The sequence below is a fragment of the Aotus nancymaae genome, unplaced genomic scaffold, assembly GCF_030222135.1.
Source record: "Aotus nancymaae isolate 86718 unplaced genomic scaffold, 86718_ANA_hifiasm-v0.15.2.pri h1tg000031l, whole genome shotgun sequence".
Taxonomy (NCBI): domain Eukaryota; kingdom Metazoa; phylum Chordata; class Mammalia; order Primates; family Aotidae; genus Aotus; species Aotus nancymaae.
Window position 1 is genome coordinate 2,358,096 of NW_026988444.1, and position 23,657 is coordinate 2,381,752.

The 23,657-nt window shown below is 39.8% G+C and overlaps 1 protein-coding gene and 1 long non-coding RNA gene across 6 annotated transcripts in view; one reads left to right on the plus strand and one right to left on the minus strand.

Annotated features, from left to right (window-relative positions):
- Positions 1-8,448, minus strand: part of LOC105704778 (uncharacterized) — an 85,095-nt gene extending 76,647 nt beyond the window's left edge. For both annotated transcript variants that reach the window (XR_010344987.1, XR_010344986.1), the window contains exons 1-2: positions 8,276-8,448; positions 7,750-7,872 (exon numbers count right to left, since the gene is read on the minus strand). This is a non-coding gene — a long non-coding RNA (uncharacterized LOC105704778). The remainder of the gene's footprint in view (positions 1-7,749; positions 7,873-8,275) is intronic.
- Positions 8,449-8,617: 169 nt separating this feature from the next.
- Positions 8,618-21,662, plus strand: COPS8 (COP9 signalosome subunit 8). 4 transcript variants are annotated; one of them, XM_012434157.3, is made up of 8 exons: positions 8,618-8,799; positions 9,900-9,970; positions 11,364-11,412; positions 12,642-12,774; positions 16,899-17,006; positions 18,344-18,406; positions 19,673-19,720; positions 20,503-21,662. In XM_012434157.3, exons 1-8 carry the CDS (start codon positions 8,722-8,724, stop codon positions 20,580-20,582), a joined length of 630 nt encoding a protein of 209 aa, XP_012289580.1. In that variant the 5' UTR covers positions 8,618-8,721; the 3' UTR covers positions 20,583-21,662. The 4 variants fall into 4 exon arrangements, with proteins under 4 accessions (XP_012289580.1, XP_064239457.1, XP_064239458.1 ...); XM_064383387.1 differs by having other exon boundaries at positions 19,679-19,720; XM_064383388.1 differs by lacking the exon at positions 19,673-19,720.
- Positions 21,663-23,657: the final 1,995 nt, after the last annotated feature.

The following is a 23,657-nucleotide window of genomic DNA, read 5'->3' on the forward strand; positions in this document are numbered from 1 at the left end:
TGGAATATACCTATATAATATACCCATGAGTGGACTGCTACACCATATGGCAACCCTACTGAGACTTTTGAGGAGCTGCCAGACTGTTTTCCAAAGTAGCAGCATGGTACAGTCCTTCCACAGTGCATAAGGGCTTTAGCTTGTCCAAATCCTCACCAACGCTTGTTGTTAGCTGTCTTTATTATAACCAGCCAAGTAGGTGTGAAGTGCTATCACACTGTGGTTTTGATTTGCATTTGCCTGATGACTAACGGCGTAGAACATCTTTTCACGTGCGTCTTGGACATCGGTCTACTTTGGAGAGACGTCTGAGCAAATCCTTATTCCATCTTAAGAGCAGGTTATTTGCCTTTTTATTTTTCAGTTTTAAGAGTTATCAATATATTTTAAACTCAAGTCTTTTATCTGTCATGTCACTTGTAAAAATATTCTTACATTCTTGATCCTTTTCACTTTTTGATGGTATCATTTGAAGAACAAAAGTTTTTAATTTTGGTAACGTCCAATTTATCTACTTTTTTCTTTTGTTCTTTGTGCTTTCAGTGTTATATCTAAGAAATCAGTGCCTAATGCCTGGACATGAAGATTTATCCTATTTTTCCTAAGACTATTAGAGTCCTAGCTCTTACACTTATGTCTTTGATCTATTTTGAGTTAATTTTTGCGGATGGTGTGAGATAGAGATCCAACTTCATTTTTTTTGCATGTGGATATACAGTCGTCCACCATCATTTGTTGAAAAGATTATTCTTTCCCCCATTGAATGGTCTTGATACCCTGGTTGAAAATCAACTGTCACTGCAAGGGCTCATTTCTGGACCCTCAATTCTATTCCATTGATCTTTATGTCTATTCTTATCCATTTGCCAAAATGTCTACCCAATGTTTATTATTGCCACTTAATAGTAGGTTTTGATCAGAAAGTATGAGTTCTCATAGTTCTTTGTTTTCAAGATTGTTTTGGGGTATTCTGTGTTCCTTAAGTTTTTGTATGAATTTTAGGATCCGTTTATCAATTTTAGCATTGCAGTCATGATATAAAGTCTTCCAATGCATGAACAAGAGATGTCTTCCATTTATCTAGGTCTTTAATTTCCTTTAACAATGTAGTTTTCTGAGTTTAAGTTCTACATTTCCTTTATCATATTTATTTCTGAATATTTTATTCTTTTTCATACTATTACAGGTGATACGGTTTGGCTGTGTCCCCACCCAAATCTCAATTTGAATTATAGTTCCCATAATCCCCACATGTCATGGGAGGGACCCAGTGGGAGGTAATTGAATCATGGAAGCAGTTACCTCCATGCTGTTCTTGTGATAGTGAGTTCTGAAGGTAGCTGATGGTTTTTTGTTTTTTGGGTTTTTTGTTTGTTTGTTGAGACAGAGTCTTGCTCTGTCGCCCGGGCTGGAGTGCAGTGGCATGATCTCAGCTCACTGCAACCTCTGCCTCCCAGGTTCAAGTGATTCTAGTGCCTCAGCCTCCCAAGTAGCTCGGACTACTGCCACAACCAGCCAATTTTTTTGTATTTTTTTTTTTTTAGTAGAAATGGGGTTTTGCCATGTTGGCCAGGCTGTTCTCAAACTCCCGACCTCAGGTGATCCACCAGCCTCTGCCTCCCGAAATGCTGGGATTACAGGCGTGAGCCACCGTGCCTGGCCATCTGATGGTTTATAAGGCAGTTTTCCCTGCTCTTGCTAGCCATCTCTTTCCTGCTGCCGTGCGAAGGTCTGTGCTTCCTTGTCACCTTCTGCCATGATTTTAAGTTTCCTGAGCTCCCCCAACCCCCAAGCTGTGCAGAATTCAGTCAATTAAACCTCTTTCCTTTATAAATTACCTAGTCTCGGCAGTTCTTTATAGTAATAGTAGTGTGAGAACAGGTTAATACAACAGGTGAAACTGTTTCTTTATTTGGTTTATTCATAGCTAATGTACAGAAATAAAATTGATATTTGCATGTTGATTTTGTATCCTGCAACCTACCTGGACCCAATACTATGTCAATCGAGGAAAATGACCAAGGCAAGTCTCAATCATTTTAGGAGGTTTACTTGCCAAAGGTAAAGATGTGCCTGGGAGACAGGTCTATGCCTTTCTCAAGAGATGATTTTGAGAGCTTCAATATTTAAAGAAGAAAGGGTGAGATATTGAGAAATGTACAATTTTCATGTGAGAGGGAGGTAGAGGAAAAGAGTCATTCATGTCTTTGGCTTTGTGAATATGCATTTTTACTTAAGATAATGTAGACGATAGGGCAGAGGAAATAATCAGATATGCATTTGTCTCAGGTGGGCAGAGGGATAGCTTTGAGTTCGGTCCTACGCAACTGTGAAGATAAGCTATCAATTTACATCACCATGACAAATTTTAACAGAAATGTTTTAGGGTAAAGATCTCGGGACCCACAGGGGAGGTATGTAGCTTTTCATCTTTGTAGCCATCTAACTTAGGAACCAAAATGGGAGGCAGGCTTGCATGACCCAGTTCCCAGCTTGACTTTTCCCTTTGGCTTAGTAAGTTTGGGATCCCAAGATTTATTTTCCTATCACAGTTAGTTCTACTTGTTTTTTGGTGGATGTCTTATATACTAGATCATGCCATCTTTAATAGATACAGCTTTACTACCTCCTTTCCAATTTGAATACTTTTCATTTATTTTTCTTGCTTAATTGCCCTGGCTAGAACCTGTAGTACACTGTTGAATAAAAATGGCAAATTGTCTTTCCCTGATCATCGAGAAAAGCCATCAGTCTTTGACCAGTAAATGTAAACTGTAGGTTTTACATAGGTGTCTGCTATCAGTTTGAAGACCTTCTGTTCTCTCCCTAGTTAATTAAGTGCTTTTATTATAAAAGGATGTTGGATTTTGTTTTATATATGTATTCTGCATCTATTGAGATGAATGTGTGTTTTGATCATTTATTCTGCTGATATGGCTTATAACATTGATTTTTGGATGCTAGAGCCATACTGCTCTGGCACATGGCAGGTGTGGTAGCCTCTGGTCTTCTCAGCTTTTCTATTGGACACAGAATGTATGTTTACCTACCCCAGCAAGCAAGCTGGAGTGAGGGCAATTAGGATCCCTGTAGTCCTGGCCTGTTATGCCTAGCAATAGTCTTCATCCATGAGTGGGAACTTGGTGGAAAAAGGGAGCCTCCTGCCTCTTGGCCACACTTATCTGGAATTTAGCCTTAAACCTGGAGTTGGAGTAGATGAGAAATGCTTGCATCCTTCCCTTTCTTGTGAGATACTTTATCCTTTGTTTGAGAGAGGAAGGGAGAGTGAGCCCCATCTTCCTGACCACATCCACCCACAGTGGAACTTCTATCAAGTTAAGCTAGGTATGTATGGGGAGGGAAGGAGCAGGATATGGCTGAAATGCCACATACTCTCTCTGTTCTTACCAAGTTGTGATATTTCTTGAATAAATTTTTTTCATTTGTTACATGCCTTTAAGACAATTTCCAGAAACTTTTAAGTTGTCTTAAAAATCATTTTCACCAACTACAGTTGTTTAAGTGGGGAATGTATCCACAGAAGTGGGATTCCCCTTCATGTGCTTTTTAAACTCTAGTGGTGGTAATGATGTCACACTATTGTGAGTGAGCCCTGGGGTGATATCCTTTGTAGTTTTCCAATAGTTTGCCAATACCTTTGTAAATAGCCATTTTATTAAAATTTTCCTCAAACTGCCCAATCTGAGTGATATGGTTTGGCTGTGACCCCACCCAGATCTCATCTTGCATTGTAATCCCCACACGTCAAAGGGAGGAAGGTGACTGGATCATGGGGATGGTTTCCCCCATACTGTTCTCATGATAGTGAGTGAGTTCTCATGAGATCTGATGGTCTTATAAGTGTTTGAGAATTCCTCCCTCACTCTTCTCTCACCTGCCTCCATGTAAGATGTGCCTGCTTCCCCTTCTGCCATGATTGTAAGTTTCCTGAGGCCTCCTCAGCCATGCAGAACTGAGTTAATCAAACATCTTTCCTTGATAAACTACCCAGTCTTGGGTATTTCTTTATAGCAATGTGAAAACAGATGAATACACTGAGCATTCCATATACTTCTTGCTGCAATCCAGACTGACACAATGGGAGTGTTCTGAGCACAGAAGTGACCAGGGCTGATCATCTGTTCTCCTCTCCCACCATTTGTTGACACTGGCTGACTAATCCACATCCCAGAGCTTCAAGAGCAGGTTCACTGGCCAAAGAGCCCCATGAAGGGAGATGGGCCACTTGATGAACGCTTGCTGTGGTTTCTTCATGACATGAATCAGACTGATCACATGGCCCTAGACCCGGTTATGGAAACTGTGATCCTGAAGCAAATGGGCAACCAGTGTGAATCTGGTGGGAGGGCACCTGAACCCCTTGTGACATCACTTTTTCAGAGGCCTTATTCATAATAAATGACTCTATAGTTCCCAGGATAAAATGGAGCAGACCACTTTGAAAGGGTGGAAAATAGGACCAAAAAACGTGAAATTTCAGAGTTTTGAGTTAACCATTGTGCTAGTCCAATTTTGCATTACTATAAAGAAATACTTGACACTAGGTAATTTATGAAGAAAACATTTTTTTTTTTTTTTTACAGATTTTACAGATTTATTTTTAAAAAACGAAAACAAAGGTTAAAAAAGCCTTCATGTCCAACCCTGCCCGGGGGTGTGGGTGGGGAATAGAGTAAGCTCAGAAAGGTGCCTACCCCCTTCCTGCAAAGGACATGGCAGGTCAGAGGCAGACCCTCGCCCTTCCTGCCCTGTCTCCTCTGCAGGTAGCTCAAATTGCTGCTAGGAAGTTTTATAGGAAAAGAAGTGTGGGCGTAGAAGGCCAAGAGCTGCCTTCTTCACATCAACAGAAACTCCAGCTGTTCTCTCCCCTTAGAAGTTCTCCAGGCCCTACCACCGGGACAACCAGGGTGGATGGGCAGGCAGGCCAGGAGGCTCAGCCCTCTGGGCTATGTGGCCCAGCCTACTGCAGCTTTCTTAATGCTCTTTGTGAACCAGGAGGGCAGTCAGACTTGCTTCTTCCCAGTCTTGGCTCCTGATTCTGTTGGCTGTACAGGAAGCATAATGCTGGCATCTGCTTCTGGTGAAGCCTCAGTAAGTTTCAATTATGGTGGAAGGTGAACGGGGCATAGACATGTTACATGGCAAGACAGGGAATAAGACAGAGAGAGGAGATACCCTGCTCTTTTAAACAACCATATCTCACGTGAACTGCCAGAGTGAAAACTCACTCATCACAAAGTGGATGGCACTAAGCCATTTATGAGAGATCTATCCCCATGATCCAATCACCTCCCGCAAGATCCCCCTTTCAACACTGGGGATCACATTTCAACATGAAATTTGGAGGGGACAAACATCCAAACTGTACCAGCCATTCTGGTACAATTTCCAGCCTCCTCAATCACTGTGCTTCTCCCAGAGAAGAATCATGGAAAAGGTGCATAAGGGGAAGACCAGGAGTGGTAACGGGTCTGAGAGCCCCATCCTCCAGCCTCCTAAGTGCATGCTTCCCTTCAGCATGCTGGCCCCATCCTCATTATAAAAGCAGAGAGAAACGCAGTCCTTCCCACTCCAGCACCAGCATCTCCAGGTCCTTCTGGCTGCCTCTCTTTGACTATCTTGCTTCTTCCCAGTCTTGATCTCTCTTCTGAGTAGCACCTCCGGAGATGACAGCATTTTATACCACACTGCCCTTTCCTGTACCCCTTCTCTTCTCTCACTTACTGTCAAAAGTCTGGGGGGAAATGTGGTTCCAGCACATTATAGTGACAACCTAAAACTGAATATCAACCATCACAGCCCTGAAGACGCTTCAGTGCTTCACTGCCACTTGGAGTTCCTGGTGTCCAAGTCAGGGTCTCACCTCAGACCCCAACTGCTCCCAGAGACTCCTCTCTGCCTCCCAAGGACTCTCGTCCTACTCTCTCTGGCACCCAGCCTCCAAATCCCAAATTCCTATACTGGTCTTCTAAGGAACAGCTTGGTCCTTAAGTGACACCCCAACTCTACCTCTAACCTGCAATATGTATTGAAAGCCTCACTGGGATTTTCTAATCAGCAAAGAGCCAACTTTGTAGGTTTCCACCTCTTAGAGGGCCAGAGCACCTGCCAAAGCTTTCACATTATAGTTTTCCCTTTAAATGATCAAATTGTCAAGCAGGGCTTCTTTTGAATATTTCTTTGCCCCCAAAGTGTTCAAGACTATTATTACAAGCGTCAAAATCCTGCTCCTCTTGGTTCTGTCAAATGATCTCAGACTCACACTCAGTCCTTCTCTTCCTTGCAGCTGTGGATGAAACTTTGTTGCTTTATTCCTCCAAAATATCTCTAGTTCTGCTAACTATATATGTCAGCCGCCTTTCCCAGCCCACTGACTCAAATGTTGATCTCCTTATCTGCCCTTCTATTTAAAGCTGGCAATTCCTTGAAGAACATCGTAGTGTTTTCTTCTTTACATTCCATTCAGGGAATTACTAAACAATCATTTCCACACAGAGATGTTGTGGATTATGCAAAAATAATCAAGGATGGCTGTTTCTGTCTTGAAATGTTTAACAATTTTTTCTATAAACTTGTGGTTTGTAACTGAGGTCCATTAAGACAATGAAGCATGAGCCAGGGAAACAGGCCTCTCTGTGTGGCCACCGATGTTCCATAAAGCATTCACAGTGCACCATGCACAATGAATTCCCTGTGGACCCCTGATGTTGGGAGGCCACCAAGACTCAAAGTGAGCACAACGTACTCATGCTATATCTACAACTGAGTGAATTGGGTGCCTACATCCCTGAAGGGACACACTTTTCCCCTTAGAGCCTAAACTTGCTTTGAAGGCAGAAAGGCGGCAATGGTGTCTTAAGAAACATAAAGGAACCATGCTGCATTAGTCAGAGTTCTCTAGAGGAGTTTATTAAGTATTAACTTACATGATCACAAGTCCCACAATAGCCAGTCTTCAAGCTGAGGAGAAAGGAGAGCCAGTCCAAGTCCCAAAACTGAAGAACTTGGGAGTCCGATGTTCAAAGGCAGGAAGCATCCAGCCAGGGAGAAAGATGTAGGCTGGGAGGCTAGACCAGTCTCTCTTTTCACATTTTTTCTGCCTGCTTTATATTCTAGCACTGGCAGCTGATTAGATGGTGCCCACCCAGATTAAGGGTAGGTCTGCCTCCCTGCCCACTGCTCAAATGCTAATCTCCTTTGGCAACACCCTGACAGACACACCCAGGATCAATACTCTGCATCTTTCAATCCAATCAAGCTGCCACTCAGTATTAGCCGTCACACATATCGCACATTTTCTTATTCATGCGCTTCTTTATATTAGACACCTGATTATGCCGAAAGGCCAGTCCCTAGTTCTGTTGCCTTCAGTCCTTCCTTACTCATCAGTGAGTCCCAGGCCGAGAGTGGAAGAACTTGTGCTCATGAAACAAGTTCCCTTTGTGCAGCATTTGTTTTTACCAGCACAGTTCTGGTAAAAACAAAATACATATGCACGTATAATCTATGAAGTACAAATTGCATAACTCCTGTGATTCCACAAATGAGTTCAGTGCACTTAGAATTTAAAACTGGCATTTCACAACATAAAGATGGATGGTAAAAGTCATGCTAACAATTTAAATCTAAATTTCTCTTTACTTAGAAAGATATTAAATAACACATAAAAACACTACGAAAAGTTAAGAGAGAACTGAGAACAAAAAGAAAGCGTTATATTTTTATTACCTTAATGGCACCTTCCCTCTGTTTTCTGAACAAGGAGCTCTGCACTCTGACTTTGCCTGGGCCCCGCAGATTATGCAGCCAGCCTTGCAGCAGGGAACACATCAGAGCCTCTTTCCTGGGGGTCTAGTGAGGGATGTAAAAAACAAATATGTTAATAAATAATACACAATATAATGTTCGCTAACCATCAGTGGTGTACTAAACTAAAGAGGCCAGGATGGCTACAGCTAGCCAGGAGGGGAGCTGGGAATTAGATGCAAATTCTGAGCGATGGGAAGGGCCCTGGATGTTAGGGAGTTGTGCAGAAGGGTAACCAGATCTGCTCTAAGTTTCAGGAAAGTTAAAAGGAAAAACTCCCTCTGGCTGAGGTCCGAGAATAGCCTGGAAGGAGGTCCCAGCTGGAGAAGCGTGGCTCCGGGGGGCGCTGCCTAACAAGCAGGTTTGGGGAGACTGAAACCTTAGATTCTAAGTTTTTAAGCTTGTCTTCTCAAAGTGGGGAACTCAGGAATGTTTCGTGAGCACCTACTGTGTGCAGGGCACGGTGCAGAGCCCTAGGGTCACTGACTTGACCAGGACAACCGAAGAGCTGCAGGATCCGTCGTGTTCCCCAGCAATTTTAATATTTAAAAATGAGTTACTGTTGCTGTTATTTGTTTTCTATGTATTGGATGTCTTCATGACGAATCCTCCCTCAGTGGTGCAACAAACTCCTCACTGGCCGCTACCGCCGCGCAGTCTGAGCCTAGCTTCCGGCGCAGCCAGCCAGGTCCTCCAGGACACCAAGAGAGCCGGCCAGAGCGGCGACGCCCCATCCCGGCCGCGGCGACGTCTGACGGCGCCCCGGAACTGACGGTCTGTGTACGCAGGGGAGCTCGGTGGCAAAGGCGGCTTTAAACGTCATCGCGGGCGCGACGCCCGAGGCACAGTCTGGGGTCTGGCTGTCCGGAAGGTGTGGCGAGACCGGCCGGGAAGATGCCAGTGGCGGTGATGGCGGAAAGTGCCTTCAGTTTCAAAAAGTTGCTGGATCAGTGCGAGAACCAGGAGCTCGAGGTAGCCCTTTGCGTTGCGCTGGGAGAAACTGCGGAGTTTTCTTAGGCCCCGGGGCGGCAGCAGTTTCCAGGGTAACGGGGTCTGAGGCTCCCGGGGCCGGCGCGGGAGGTGGACGTGTGGAGCCCTGTCAGTCGCGGCGTGCTCCGACCGGGCCGGGTCTCCCCGAACTCCCCGGGACCTTTTTCTTAAATTTGTCTTCAGCTTGTGAGCCCGAAAACCCTGTGCGTCTTTGCTCCGGCACCTACCGATAAGCTCTTATTAATTAGACATCTTTCCTTCCCAGTATCAGGTTGGGAGAGAGTAGTAATGTGGATTTTATTAAAGATCTTGATACACACACACACACACACACACACACACACACCAACGCGCGCACACACACACACACACACACCAACGCGCACACACCAAGAAAGATGTGACCATTGTAACCTTTTCTTAACTCACAAAGCCTTTCTTAGTCTCGTAATGTCGTTGCCAAGTAAGCTTGCCATTTTGTTTTTAGTAAGACAGATGAAAGTTATGCAGCTGTTAACGTTTTTCTTAGACTCTTAAAAAGCGTTTATATCATTAGTTTTAACGTTAATTAACTAAAGGAGACAACATCCAGAAGCAGCAACTTACTAATAGATATTTTCTAATTGAGTTAAAATTGAAAGAATTGTCTTTAAAATGCAGCTTTGGTGATTTTCTGTCCCTTAGTCATTCAGGACACTTGATGTAATAGGCAGAATCAGAATACTTTAGGAATCTGTTGAATTTGTTTTTTATAATAGTAAGATAATTTAAATGGGAACCGGGGAACTGGAGAACTGGGGAAGGGGATCTACTTACATATTCTTGAATGTATAAAGAAACTGAGGCCCAAAGGGAGATAAAATTGATGACGAATATAAACTTAATACTCAGGATTTTCGTGTTTGATACTTCTCTAAGCTGTTGCTAAATCTGTAATAGGACTATAAGATTCCTTATAATCTTAGACTTAAACTAAGGCTTTTTAAAATAGCATTAATAAAATATTATTTTTTAAATGTAAGTTAACGGGTAAATGAAGTTTTTAAAATTCATTTTTTATTTTTTTATTTTTGAACTTCTAGGCTCCTGGAGGAATTGCTACACCCCCAGTGTACGGTCAGCTTCTAGCTTTATATTTGCTCCATAATGACATGTAAGTACGTTCACCCTAAAGCCAAGAGCAACAGCTTTCTCAAAGTTAATATGGAAATATTTCTGCACTGAAGTAGTACTACTAAAACATAGGCAGAATGAGCTACCTTTTTTATTATGATAAATAACTGTTACATCTATTTCCTATTGAATCATAGCTTAATGAATTATTATTAGGTTGTCATTGTCTTACATACACTTTCTAGAAAACATTTCAATTTACTATGAGAAACTATGTCAGTAAATTCATTTAACCTTTTTGTCTTTTTAAAAACACTTTTATGACCTTTATTTACTTAACTTCATATATAATCAATAGAACAAAAGAAGTGGAAAGAGAAGATTGCCACCAAGCAGAATTCATTACAAACATTTATGAGATTTCCTGAAAGTTTTGTTTTTTTTAAATTATTCTTAATTCATGTTCACATGGAAAAGTCAGAAAGCATAGCTATGCTAGGCCGGGCCTGGTGCCACATGCCTGTAATCCCAGCACTCTCAGAGGTGGAGGAAAGTGAATGGCTTGAGTCCAGGAGTTTGAGACCAGGCTGGGGACTATATAATGAAAATATATAGTCCTAAAAATACAGAAAATTAGCTGGGTGTGGTTGCGCATGCCTCTAATCCCAGCTACCTGGTAGGCTGAGGTGGGGAGAATCACCTGAGCCCAGAAGGTCGAGGCTGCAGTGAGTCGAGATTGCGCCACTGCATTCCAGCCCGGGCAACCAAAGTGAAACCCTCTCTCAAAAAGAAAGCATAACTGTACAAAAAAGTCTCCTGTAGTTCTGTGACTCACCGATGATTCCTGATAAAGTTTTATTTTAAATTCCTCCCAAAACCTTTCTATCTTTTTAAAAACTAAATTGAAATTTGTATTACACATACATGTTTTCTTTTTTGTAAAACTATAATTATATGGTTGTGGTAGTTCAAGCCTCCAGACCCTTAAAAACTCCTTCCTCAGAAACTCTGTACCCACTGGTAGGAGGGGCCATAATAGAGAGAGAAGTGTTGTGTGCCATGCTTCTTGTCAGGGAATGTTAGAGCCTTGATAGTACATACATTTGTTTACTTTTATATCTGAATGAATTATTTGGGCAGTTCCATAAGTCTTTGTGTTTTTAGTTTGCTGTTGCCTTAATTTAGGATGTGGATTATTATTTTTAAAAATTCACTGGAAATGGCAAAATATTATTTTGGTAAAAATATTTCGTGTCCTTTTTTTCTGGAAAACCACTATTGTTTCCCCAAAACAAATTCATATAAAACTAAATTTTACTTTGTGTTATGTAAAGTATACTTCTGTACATTTGCCTTGAGACCTGGTAGTTTTTAAACATTTACTAAGATGATTATCTTTTTAATTTATTATTCTTTGTGGTGGTGTAAATTAGGAATAATGCAAGATACCTTTGGAAAAGAATACCACCTGCTATAAAATCTGTAAGTATCCTTTAAACATATCTTACTGCTTTAATGTAATGACATTCCCTTAAATGGCAACCTTGTATAAGTTTCTGTTTTCTAGCTGATGTCCTAGAAATAGTCATCAAGCTAGTATTGAAGTTTCAAAATAAATCTTTAGGGTCCTCTACTCAGAAATTTGGATTTTGCTGGGATGGTGTAGAAATTTGTGCTTAGTTCCTACTGATTAGAATTCTTGAGACACTTCTAAGTGCAGCTTCCCTAGTTAAGCAGCTGAGCCCTTTAGATGAAGGAAGGAGGTGGCAGAGGCAGCGGAGGTGATTTTCCACTGGTTTTTGTTGTTTCCAGTAATGGTACTTATTTTGAAACTGCCATTGTTTACAAAAATATGCCAAGAATGATTAATCACAGCAGTCAGATTCTTTTGCTAATTAGGATTTTAGATTTCTTATTTTGAATGGGAGATTAGAAGAAATAACCTTGGAAAAGGTTCTTTGAAAACGGAATGAAGTAAAATTTCAACTTCAGATGATTCCATGTGTCTAACATGAGTGTAAAGTGAAATTTTTTAACATTCTCAGAATATTACCAAGAATTCCTCTGAACGTTTGTTCATTGTCAATATTCATCAAGAGATCAGATTAATATTTTTACTTTTTTTTTCCCCATATATTCTGTTAAGTAAGATTGGAATATTCCTCAGCTTCTTTGACTAAATAAAGAACAACTATAAATTATGCACATACGTTTCAATGATATTAGTGGAAACGCTTAGAGAGGCTATAATGTATGACATCTTAGATTGACAGTGTCTATTGTTAACCATTTTGCTATTATTTTAACATAAATATATATATATATATATATATATATATATATATATATATATAAAACATAGCTATGAAATACAAATACAACATCGTTAAAAACAATATTAAGCTAATTAGTCCCCAGGCTTAATTCTGAAATGTTTTTGAACTACTTTCTAATGCCTTAATTTGCTATTGTAATAAAAAATTTATATCAAGCCTATGAATAAATTTTACATTACTACTCATAGTGTTTAAAAATTCTTTTGATAGTGATTGGACTGAAAAGGTAATTGCATCTTTTAAAATAAATGTTGAATTCGGTTTTAATGATATAGCTAACAAGTTTTTGTATCATTTCTAGTATTTTGTTTTAAGATACAGTCATTGCTACATTTACAGAGTGAATACCCTCTAAGGCAATAATATTTATTGCAGGCAAATTCTGAACTTGGGGGAATTTGGTCAGTAGGACAAAGAATCTGGCAGAGAGATTTCCCTGGGATCTATACAACCATCAACGCTCACCAGTGGTCTGAGACGGTCCAGCCAATTATGGAAGCACTTAGAGGTAGTGTTTCTTTGTGGTTAAAAATGAAATTAGATGAGACTTAGTCCCTAAGTGCTGCAGTGTTAAAGCAGTAAATTAGTGGTGTGTTTTTAAGTAGATATGTTTGATAGGTGAAAAGAGCAGTTTTAAGAATTTTTAGATTTGCCCTAATTATCCTTTTTGTTTTTTAAGATTACATTGGCTGCTATGCCTCTGTTGTTTCTTAATTCTAGGTAGAAACTGCTCTTGTCAGTTTTGAAAGAGTTTTTTTGTTATTAAAATGAAATCTTGTAATATTCTAATAAATTTAAGGTGAGGGTTTGTAGATATGTGAAAATAGAGACTGCTGTTTGAGTTTTGTTAGCCTCAGCCTTTGACAGGTGTTGTCTTAAACTTCTGGATTTTATAACTAATCAGTTTAATACATAGATGCTCAAATGCATTTGTAATTACTTTGAAAGATTAAAAGCCCATTGTGACAGAGCACTGATCCCACAGTAAAATCTCATTCCTGCCTCTCTACATTCTCCCACCCCCTAACATTTGCCTCCAGTCCTCCTGGTTCACTCTTTATAAAATTATATAATCATCTTGTTTTATGTTGTGACATACTCTTATTTCTTATTGTTACCTTACTTCCATAGTTAATATCCACCTGTACTGTATGTCTTCCTGCTCTGGAGAAAGTCAGTGAGCAGGAATTTTTTAATAACTATTCATCACTCTGGTAAGGGATATCCACTTTACAGGGCAGCAGGACAGCAAAGATTAATTCTGAGATTCACGTAATTTCCTTGGAATGGTAAAATTCTTAGCAGCATAAAACAGAACAATGTAAGTGACAAAACAGGAGGCAGCTACTTGAAATGTGAATGAAATGAACAAAATGCTAAGGCAGATAGATGGGAAGGGAGGAGTGTGGCAGAAGAGTGCACAGGTGTAGCAGGGGCAGTTTTAGAAAGTAGCACTGGAAACCTCTTCATATAAGCCCCAAGGAATTGGTGTTATAGTGGACTTTCATAGTCTCCTTGTGATTCAGCCTTGTGATTGTGGTCGTGCAGTCACAGGGCATGTGCCTTTTCCCAGTGTCATACACCCAGTTTGCTGGCAGGACTGGGCTTGGGGCTCCTTACTCGTTCAGCAAGTATTCTGTTGTATACTGTCAGGTCTGTAGTTTTATTCCCTCCCAGAGCCTCCTCTCACTGAATTCCATGAGATTGAGAATTCCTGGAAAGCAGTTCAGTAGACCTAGAAAGGCTGTATAGCATACCATGTGGGAGTTTGAACTCTGGATCCACGCTTCCAGAGTTTAAATTGCAGATCTGTCACTTTTGGGGTGACTCCTCAGTGTCTCATTTTCCTCATTTGTGAAATGGGATTAGAAATAGTACTTTCTTCAGGTTATAAATCAAGTTATAAATAGTACTGTCTTCAGGTTATAATATATAACATGTACCTTGTTCTAAAGCACTACAATATTCATGAACATATCCTGAAACTTTAACAAATCCCCAGATTTATGAATGGTACTGTGGTTTCCTTTGTAAAATGCAGCCAGGTCAGGATAGTCCCATAACAGATTGGGCTTACTGATGAATTTAATATTTTGCTTCTTAACGTATTAGCAACTTCTTTTCTAGTTAAGAACAATCACTTTCTTAGATATTTTCCATTCTGTTCTAAATTAGACACAGTCCTATTAGAAAACTGAAAATGACTTAATTGAAGAAAAGCTAGTGAAAACTGTTTTTGCAGGAAACCAACAAGGACTGATGAAGTACCCAGGAACTGGATAGACAGTAGCCATTCTCCCTTGAGCCCTGAAAGGGCAGTGTTACTGTGGCTGTGAAAAAGGGGCTGCCCCACAGGATAGATACAGAAGATCAGCTGCAGCAAGGCAGGGAAGGGGCATAGGCAAAAAATTCCCTGACTTTCCTCCCAGCCTCTGACCTGATAGAGCACCCATTTGCCAAAGCAAGAGAGCTCAGTTGCCACAGGCATTGGTGGCCAACCTCTCTGGCATACAGCATGGCTGGAAAAGACAGAAGTGGATTCGAAGGGATGGGAGTGACTAGCTCCTCTTCCCTTCTGTCTCTGGCACTGGCAGTGATGGTTGAGCAGCACTTGAATATTTGTTAAACAACTGAATTTGCATTCTGTTAGCATCTCTGTTTTCACCAAAAATGTGTTCCATGAACAGTTTGTCACAGATACTGGATGCTAGCTCACTTTATTCCACCTTCCAGGGTGTCATTCTAGGGAGGGACTGAGGTTACAGATTTCACAACTTGAGGATCACATAGTGACTAGTCAGAACGTAGATGTCATTCGTGCCAAGTGGATATTGCAGCTTCTGAGACTAAGAAAACTTAGCCTTTGTTTTTGCTCCGTCGGCTCATTCCTGCCTCCCGTTTTATGGTTTTGTTTCCTTTTCCAGTTGTATCTTTTTACTTTTTACTTTTTCTTTTTACTTTTTACTCTCCCTTTCATCTTCTCCATTCTTACTGCATTCCTGTTTTATTCCCCACTCTGAAAATATGACCAGAATATTTCAACTGAAGTAAATGTTTTTAAAATATGGTTGGCTTACCAAATGAATATAGTTTGATGGTATATACTTTTATTTCCCTAAAAAAGTATATATTTTTTCCATTGTTGGCTCAGTTCTTTTCCATTGAATGTCTGCAGCCTTAATAGAAGAAATTTCTTGATATTGTAAAGTCTCTTAGGTTAGAGGCTGGTTAAAGGAAGGAAGGAATCTGGTGGAAAGCCACGGAAGGAAGAGCAGACGGGGCTCAGTGAAAGCTGGAGAGGATGTCAGGCTCAGTGTGAAGGGAAGGAATGGACTGTCAGCAGTTTTGAAGGAATGTGAGAAAACAAAGCCTAAGTCCTGGAGCTGTGCCCCATTTTGGTCCTCATGATGCCATCAACAAGCATGTATTTGGCATATATTTCACTGGATGCTAGGTGTTTCGTGGACTATAAAGATAAGAGATTGCTCTTCCTGTCGAAGTTTGGGATATAATTGAAAAGAAGGGGGTAGGCGGAACAGGATCTGCCGTAGGTGGTAAAGTTACTTGTTAAAGTAGAAGTGTAAACAATACTGCTGAGTTTGGAGAAGGACAGAGATCGTAATGAATTATAAACAGACCTAGGCATGGCAGAGAGCAGACAGGAGGGCATTTCAGGCCACAGAACAGCATGGACCAAAAGCTCCAGAGGGAGAAGGTGTAAGACTTGTCTGAGAGCCAGTGGACTAGTTTGGCACGAAGGGTGTCTGAGGGAATTGGTGTACTTTGACAAAGTCCCAGCAGTGGAGAGAAGATTTTAAATACGTTACGATGTTTCTTTTACATATGTACACTGGCCTATTAAATATGGAAAGTAAAATCCAGACTATGTCCTAAGCATGTTGACCACCAGGTGGAGGAGCTCTTGTGTTACCAAAGAGCACAGCGCAGGAAGATAGGCCCGCTGCTTTCATAGGACTCAACTCTGCCTTACTCCTGTGTTTATTTAATGTGAGTATGTAAGCCTGGGGACAATCCCAAGTGCCATTTTCAGGGAACGTTTTGTCGCAGGTGTTGTTCGACTGTCCCTTCTTAGACTCATTCTTTCAGGGTGGGAATTTAGGATTTTGAACCATAATTCAGTCAAGAGTTTGATGCAGACTTGAAGAATGCTCCAGTTACAAGATGTGTTCTGTAGCTCCCAGGGGTGGTCCTGTATTAGACGTTTTTCAAAAGTATAGCTGATTACACAAATCAGTTTTCTCCTCCTTTGATTCCAGCATTTGTAAATGAAATAAGATAAGTAAAATTTGTATCCCCATTGCATAAACATTGCATTTTATTAGGGTTAGAGCCTTGGGTTTATTAACCTTTTTCTATCTTTGTGATTTTCATTATTATCTGAGATTTTTTCATTTGAGAGGAAATGTAAGAAACGTATTTTTTTATTCAGCAATATTTGAACCCCCTTTACATACTGGCCATATATATTTATGTCTATAAGCACAGAATCTTTGGGTTCATCTGGTCTTGCTTATGAAAACTGGACAAGGACAGTGGTGTGACTTAACGGTGTGTTTTGAAAATGCCTGCTCCCTTGGTTCACTCTGTGCCAACCTTCCGCTCCCATAATAGATGCAACAAGGAGACGAGCCTTTGCCCTGGTTTCTCAAGCGTATACTTCAATAATTGCTGATGATTTTGCAGCCTTTGTGGGACTCCCTGTAGAAGAGGCTGTGAAAGGTATTTTTGGCTTACTTTACTTACAAGGAAAATGGAAAATAGAAGTGTGAATTGTAGGTTCACAGTTTCCTCTGAAACCCTTGGAACAGAATATGCTTTTGGAATCCAGGCTGTGTTTGTTTTTTGAAAGGTGATATGAAACAGGTGTTGCAAAACACCCCAGCAAGCACCCTGCCATCAAGCATATTAATAGTTCCATAGCAAGCAAATGTGTGAATATCCACACAGTTAGTTACAAAAATACATCCTAATTGGCCTCTTTGCTCACATTTGGAACTCCTTATTTCACCCTTATTTGGTAAAGGCAGCGTCATCCCCACATCTCTTTTCAGCCCATTTTTCCTGCCATTTCTGACCCATACTCTAGGCGCTTGCTTGCTTCCCACTCACACCTGCTGGTCTCTCCAAATGTACCTTCACGTTTTTATTTCTCAGGTGATCCCAGACTGATCCTTCCTCTTGCTCATTGCTATAGAATAGTTTATACACCTTGTTGCTTTGTTTTACCTTGATTGACATTTTTGATTCTCCAGCTGAAATATGAGCTCCATGAAGCTCCATATCCTCAATTTGCAGGGCCTAGCACAGTTCTAGACATATGAAGATAGGTTAATGATAGTTTTTATATTCAGTTACTAAATACTTTTATTTACTCCTACAAACATTTATTTGTTTTGGCTCTCAAAATTGATCCATTATCTGTTTTCTAGATATAATATACTTCAGAACCCATGCTCTCAGCTGACTACCTAGATGTGAATCCTGGTACCACCCATCCCTGATGCTAGTAGCTATGTGACTTAGGACAAATCCCTTGAATTCCCTAAACTTCATTTTGCATACCTGTCAAATGATGGCTCTATATCCTTCTTAATACAATTGTGGTGATTACATAAAATAATCCCTATGAAAGCACATAGTCTTGTACCTACAGGTAAACGTTCTGTATATGGAAACTGTTTTTATCGTTGCCATCTTTGTTATTACTGATATGATGGTCCCAAAAGGTGTCATATTAGATTTCCTTATGTTTGTTTTTAAACAGTATTGATTAGGTTAATGCTATAATGTATTCTTGGCAGAAAACTAACCGTCTTTTAGTGATTATAGCAATTATAGCAGCCTAATAGAGTAAGGTGAGGTTTTGATACCTGTTTCAGAAATACTTCAATAAGAAGTTTCCATGCTCTATTAATATACCTTTCTAGTAAAAATGCATGTGAAAGGTTATACTAAACACGTCATGTCTTCTGTACAACTCATGTCATGGACAAGTTGTGGATTTTGTTGGGTATTTTTATTATTTCCACATCTTTATGTGAAATACACTTTTTTAGGTATATTAGAACAAGGATGGCAAGCTGATTCCACCACAAGAATGGTTCTGCCCAGAAAGCCAGGTAGGTGGAGCTTTCACCCATTTATGCAACGTTGAACTCTTCTAAGACTGCTTCAGGTTTTCAGGCTTTGATTTTTGATAATTGGATGTAAAATTCTGCTATACTAACACAATGGAAATAACTCATTTTAAATAAAGCGTAGTAGACAGGGTAGAAAGGAGCTTAAAGGTCACCTACTTTAAACTCTTAAAAATTTATTTCCTGTATATAAATGATTTTATGTAGGTGTTTCATGGTCCTTCTTCCTTCTTATGCCTTAGTTTTTACTAAATATAATCTCTCTTTTTTTTTTTTTTTTTTTTTTTAGAGACAGAGTCTTGTTCTGTCACCCAGGCTGGAGTGCAGTGGCGCAATCTTGGCTCATTGCAACCTCCACTTCTGGGTTCAAGCGATTCTCCTGCCTCAGCCTCCTGAGTAGCTGGGACTACAGGTGCATGCCACCACACCCAACTAATTTTTGTATTTTTAGTAGAGACGAGGTTTCACCATGTTGGCCAGGCTGGTCTCAAACTTCTGACCTCAGGTGATATGCCCTCTTCGACCTCCCAAAGTGCTTGGATTACAGGTGTGAGCCATTGCATCCGGCCAATCTCCCATCCTTTTATGGAACCATTTGTAACTGAGCTTGTCCTTAATATCCAGACCGTTGTCTTTAAAAAAAAAAAAGTTTTAATATTCAACTGCCCCTCCACTTTCTGCTTGCACTCAAGTCACATGGGTACTTTTCCTGTGGCTTTCACTTTCACCAAGTGAACTTCTCTAGCCTTCCTTTTAAGGCCTTAATTTCTGTGACCTGTCCTTGTTGTCTTAATCTGAATTCTCAGCCCCTCGGTCTTGCTGTCTGAAGTGAACCACACTTGTTCCCACCTGGTTGTTTCTCTTCCTCCTACTGACCAGGGGTATTCTTTTCTGCCAGGTCTTTAGAGCCAGGCTTAGTGCCCACTTCCATACACCCTCCTGCATCCATGTCAACCGAAATTTCCTTCCACCTACTCTGAATGCCTGTTGTTTAGACATTGTTGAACATACAGTAAAAGCTTCTCAATATGCTCAGCCCTTTGAGGTACAAAGAGTGGGAAGAGATGATCCCAGTCAAGTGAGATAGTGGGGAAGAGTAATATAAGAAAGACTTACAATGAACACAATTGCTATCCCTGTTTGAGAAACAAATGGCCCTAAATGCATGTTGTCTGAAAATAGCATGTTCTGTGAGAGGTCTTAACAATGACTTCTGTAAATTGAGCTGAACATTTTTTTTTAATTTAGTTGCAGGGGCCCTTGATGTTTCCTTTAACAAGTTTATTCCCTTATCAGGTATGTATTTTCATATGTACATGTTTTAAATGTCTCATTGTTCCTGATTTCCTTTTTGTAGTATGTATGTATATGTGTGTGTGAGGGTGTGTGTATGTATTCCTCACCTCGTAAACAGAGGTTGCATTTCATAAATGTGTAGTAATACTTCTGGCTACAAGAGTGAAACTGGGCTCTCCAGAGCTTGTCTTCAGGTGGTGGTCTCCTCTGGGCCAGCTGCAGAGCCTTCTCACTGTCACGTCGGGGAGCCCTGCCAGAGCTACTCACCAGCACTCTTATTCAGAAGGCACCCCCAGGCTGATATGTAGTAACTGAAGTGTTGGAATATAAATTCCTTGAGGTTCTTTGTGGGTTTTTTGTTGTTGTTGTTCATTGAAAGTTTAATATTCTTCAGTGATGCCTGGGGCATGGGAGGCACTCTAATTATTTCTTGAATTTAATGTCGCATGGGTAAGGATGTTTTCCAGAAGAGCTGTGATCTTTTAAAAGAGGCACTGTATGGTGAAAGTGTCTTTAACCTTTACATAGACTACTTCAATAATAAAACATCAGACATGTCTTTACTACCAGTTAGGTAAAACCATACTCACCAAAATTGAGATTTCTCGTCTTGCTTTTCAAAAATACCCAGGCCTCTATGATGTAAGGTTTTGTCTAAAACCAGGACAAATCTAAGAAGATTATTGTTAAAAATTAAAGGCAGTAGTAAAGGTGGGTGTTGATGCCAAACCTTTGTTACAGTGGTATCTAACCTGAAGCATGTTTGTTTCTTTAACATACAGAGCCTGCTCCAGTTCCCCCAATACCCAATGAACAGCAGTTAGCCAGACTGACGGATTATGTGGCTTTCCTTGAAAACTGAATTATCACTCTGAGTTCAAGATTCATCTTCAGAATCCTGTATACTGACAAATACAGAAATGTAAAGTTTGTATTTTCAATTTATTGGATGGATTAAGCACCTCAGCATTCCTTACCGAGTATGTGATAAAATACATGTATAATATAAAATATGCTATATACATTTTGTCCTTAAACATTATGCAGAACAGTTGCTGAACCAGTTCTCAGTTTATAATATTTAATAATCTGGATGGAGCCTGTCAGTATTACAGTTAGTTTGTTTTCTAGTGACTTATAAAATAAGATTTCCTGTTTCATGTAGAATAGTGTTTGTCAACTGTCTTTTCTCTGCCCCAGCACATGCCACACTCTTATCTGTACCATTGGTTGATAGTTGCAATAATTCATTTGAATTTGAAGAAAGACTGTCCCCAGGCACAGTATTTGAATTGCTGGGGATTATGATTCACCCTCTTTAGAGAATATACTTCCTTTTCACCCACCATGTCCTGAGAGTCACTAATGTAAAATACAGAAACATAGCTGAGGAACAAATAGACCATTTCCATACTAAACCAATTTGTTAACTTTCGATTTCTTCCAATAGTGTGAGTGTATCCATTGCTGGTAGTGGAGGGCTTGCCATGAAAATGCAACCTATTTAAGGCATTCATGAGAAGTATTAAGTTGTGCTGTCTCCTTTTACAAGGGAAAACTTAAGTGCAGAATGCATTCTATGGGGAAAGAAGCTATGAAGATGCATGAGACACTTTGTACAACTATCCTGCAGCCCATTGGTTGCTTCTGTTTATCCCTTGGCTCAAGTTCTGCCCTTTGGATAAATGCTGAGCGAATCTTTTATTCTCTGTGTGACAGCCCTCTGAATATTTGAAGTTGTTTGTTGTAACTTCAGGTTATAACAGCCCTTAGTTCATTTATTCTGCATTTGTTCAATAAATATTTAACTGAATTCTTCAACTATTTCATTTAGGGTAGTTTCTAGAAATTTCACTATCTCAGTCTTTCTGTGGACACAGTCTATTTTGTCATTGTCTCAATATGAATTTCTTAATTAAATAGAAGTGAGCTGTATGGTGAATCTGTGTAGTGATAATTACATTATTTATTTTAAATGCATTTTAGTGACTATTTCAGTTTTTTTTTAACATATATGGGAATACTTTTTGAATTGCAATTTTATTTAACCCGGATAGGTAAGTCATTAAAATTCCTTGTTTTACAGTTGAGGAAATGGAAAATCAAGAAGTCAGAGGATCAGTAGAGTGATCACGAGAATGACAGAGCCAGTTTTTTAACGTCCAGGTATTAAGTACAAATTGTATCCATGGTTATTTTTAAAAGCAGATTAGAGTCAATCCAAATGTTCATTAATAGCAGATTGGTTGAATAAACAACAGTGTAGACTATGCAGCTGTAAGAGGAGTGAAGATCTCTATACTGAACTGGAATGATCTCCAGAGTGAGAACATAGAAAGTACATATAATTTATATGCGTATTTAGAGGGTAACAAAAAGAGAATGATTACAATTATATTTACATACATATTTCCTTATATTTCAAAATGAAGCAATTGAGGGATATATACAAAATCAATAAAATAGTTCCCTAAAGAGGAAGGAGAGGACAGTGAACTAGAGAAAAAATAATATCAAGTGACTCAAACACAGTATTTCAATTTTCCATTGTCAGTGAGATGCACACTACGGGCAAAAAAAAAAACCTTAGACTAATGAATGTGGCTTTTCATGATTAATTTCCCAAAATCTTGATGTCATTATTATTTAAAGTATATTATACATTAAATTAGTAATCATGTAACAGTAGACCCTAGTAATCTTAAATTTGACATGGAAACCTCATTATATGTTTTATTTTTCTTTGTAAACAGTAAATATCTCCCACTCCTGTCTACTGAAAAGGTCTAGAATAATTACAGTTCAGTAACCATGAGCACCACTGGTACCTAGATTGTATTCTATCATTTTCATCTGCAATTAAAAGGAATAAGAATTTATTTGCAAAACAGCTAATAGGTCCAGGGCAATAAACGTACAGGTTCATATCTGGTACAAGATGTCTAGGATTCAAGGAAGCTCTTAAAGACTTGGGATTCTGTCAAAGGGTTATACGAGCCAACTTGAAGGGATTTCTGCAGGCCATGTAAAAAAGTACTTGCAGCCCTTAATGAAATAAAGAAGGGATCTTGGAAATATATATTAATGCTGTTGAGACCACAGGGCAGGAAAATGAGAATGAGCGTAACGCATGTCCAGTACATCCATCAGCCTGTCTTTGTGCTCTGGCTACTTCCGAGCCAGCCATCTACATACAGGTGTAGCCTGACAGCACCCTGCTTTAGATCCATTGAATAGCTCTCCAGTCTTGCCCTGGGACTTACCCTGATACTACCATCAGGATGCCCACACAAACCTGGGTAAGAGGGTGTTAGCCCCATGGGCAGCCTTTCAGCAGCTGTGAACATGACGTGGTGGATAAGCTCTCTTCCTTGTCTCAGGGCAGACTATTTCAGATGTACTGTATACCTAGTTCCTCAAAAAGAACCCCAAAAAGATTGAGCTGTGGTGTCCCATTGTCATAAACTCTCTAGTGCAACCTTCAATTGTTTTTTCCTCCTTCCTTGTTTTACTTTTCCTGGTTCCCTGTCTCTTGTTCCCAGACATCAAGAGAAGTGATCTATCTACATATCTGTATATATCTATGCTATTCTGCCTTGGAGAAGGGATTGGGGACCTAGTCAAAACAAAGGGAAATGTATAATACATGAATCTGGCTGAAAGCACCTTAATTTGCTCATTCCTATTAAGCAAGCCTGATATGATGGCATGGTAAGCATACTGCAGCAATCATCAAGCTTTCTTGTCCAAAAAAGTTCACATATATATGTGTATATATGTATATATAACTCTAATCAAAGTTTTATACTTAAAACCACCCCTAGACAATGAAATGGCATTTTTAACATGTTGAAAAAAAAAACAAAATCCTAACTGCTACATACACAAAAGATACTCTTAATATTCCTGTATTATTTTATATATATAAATAACTCTA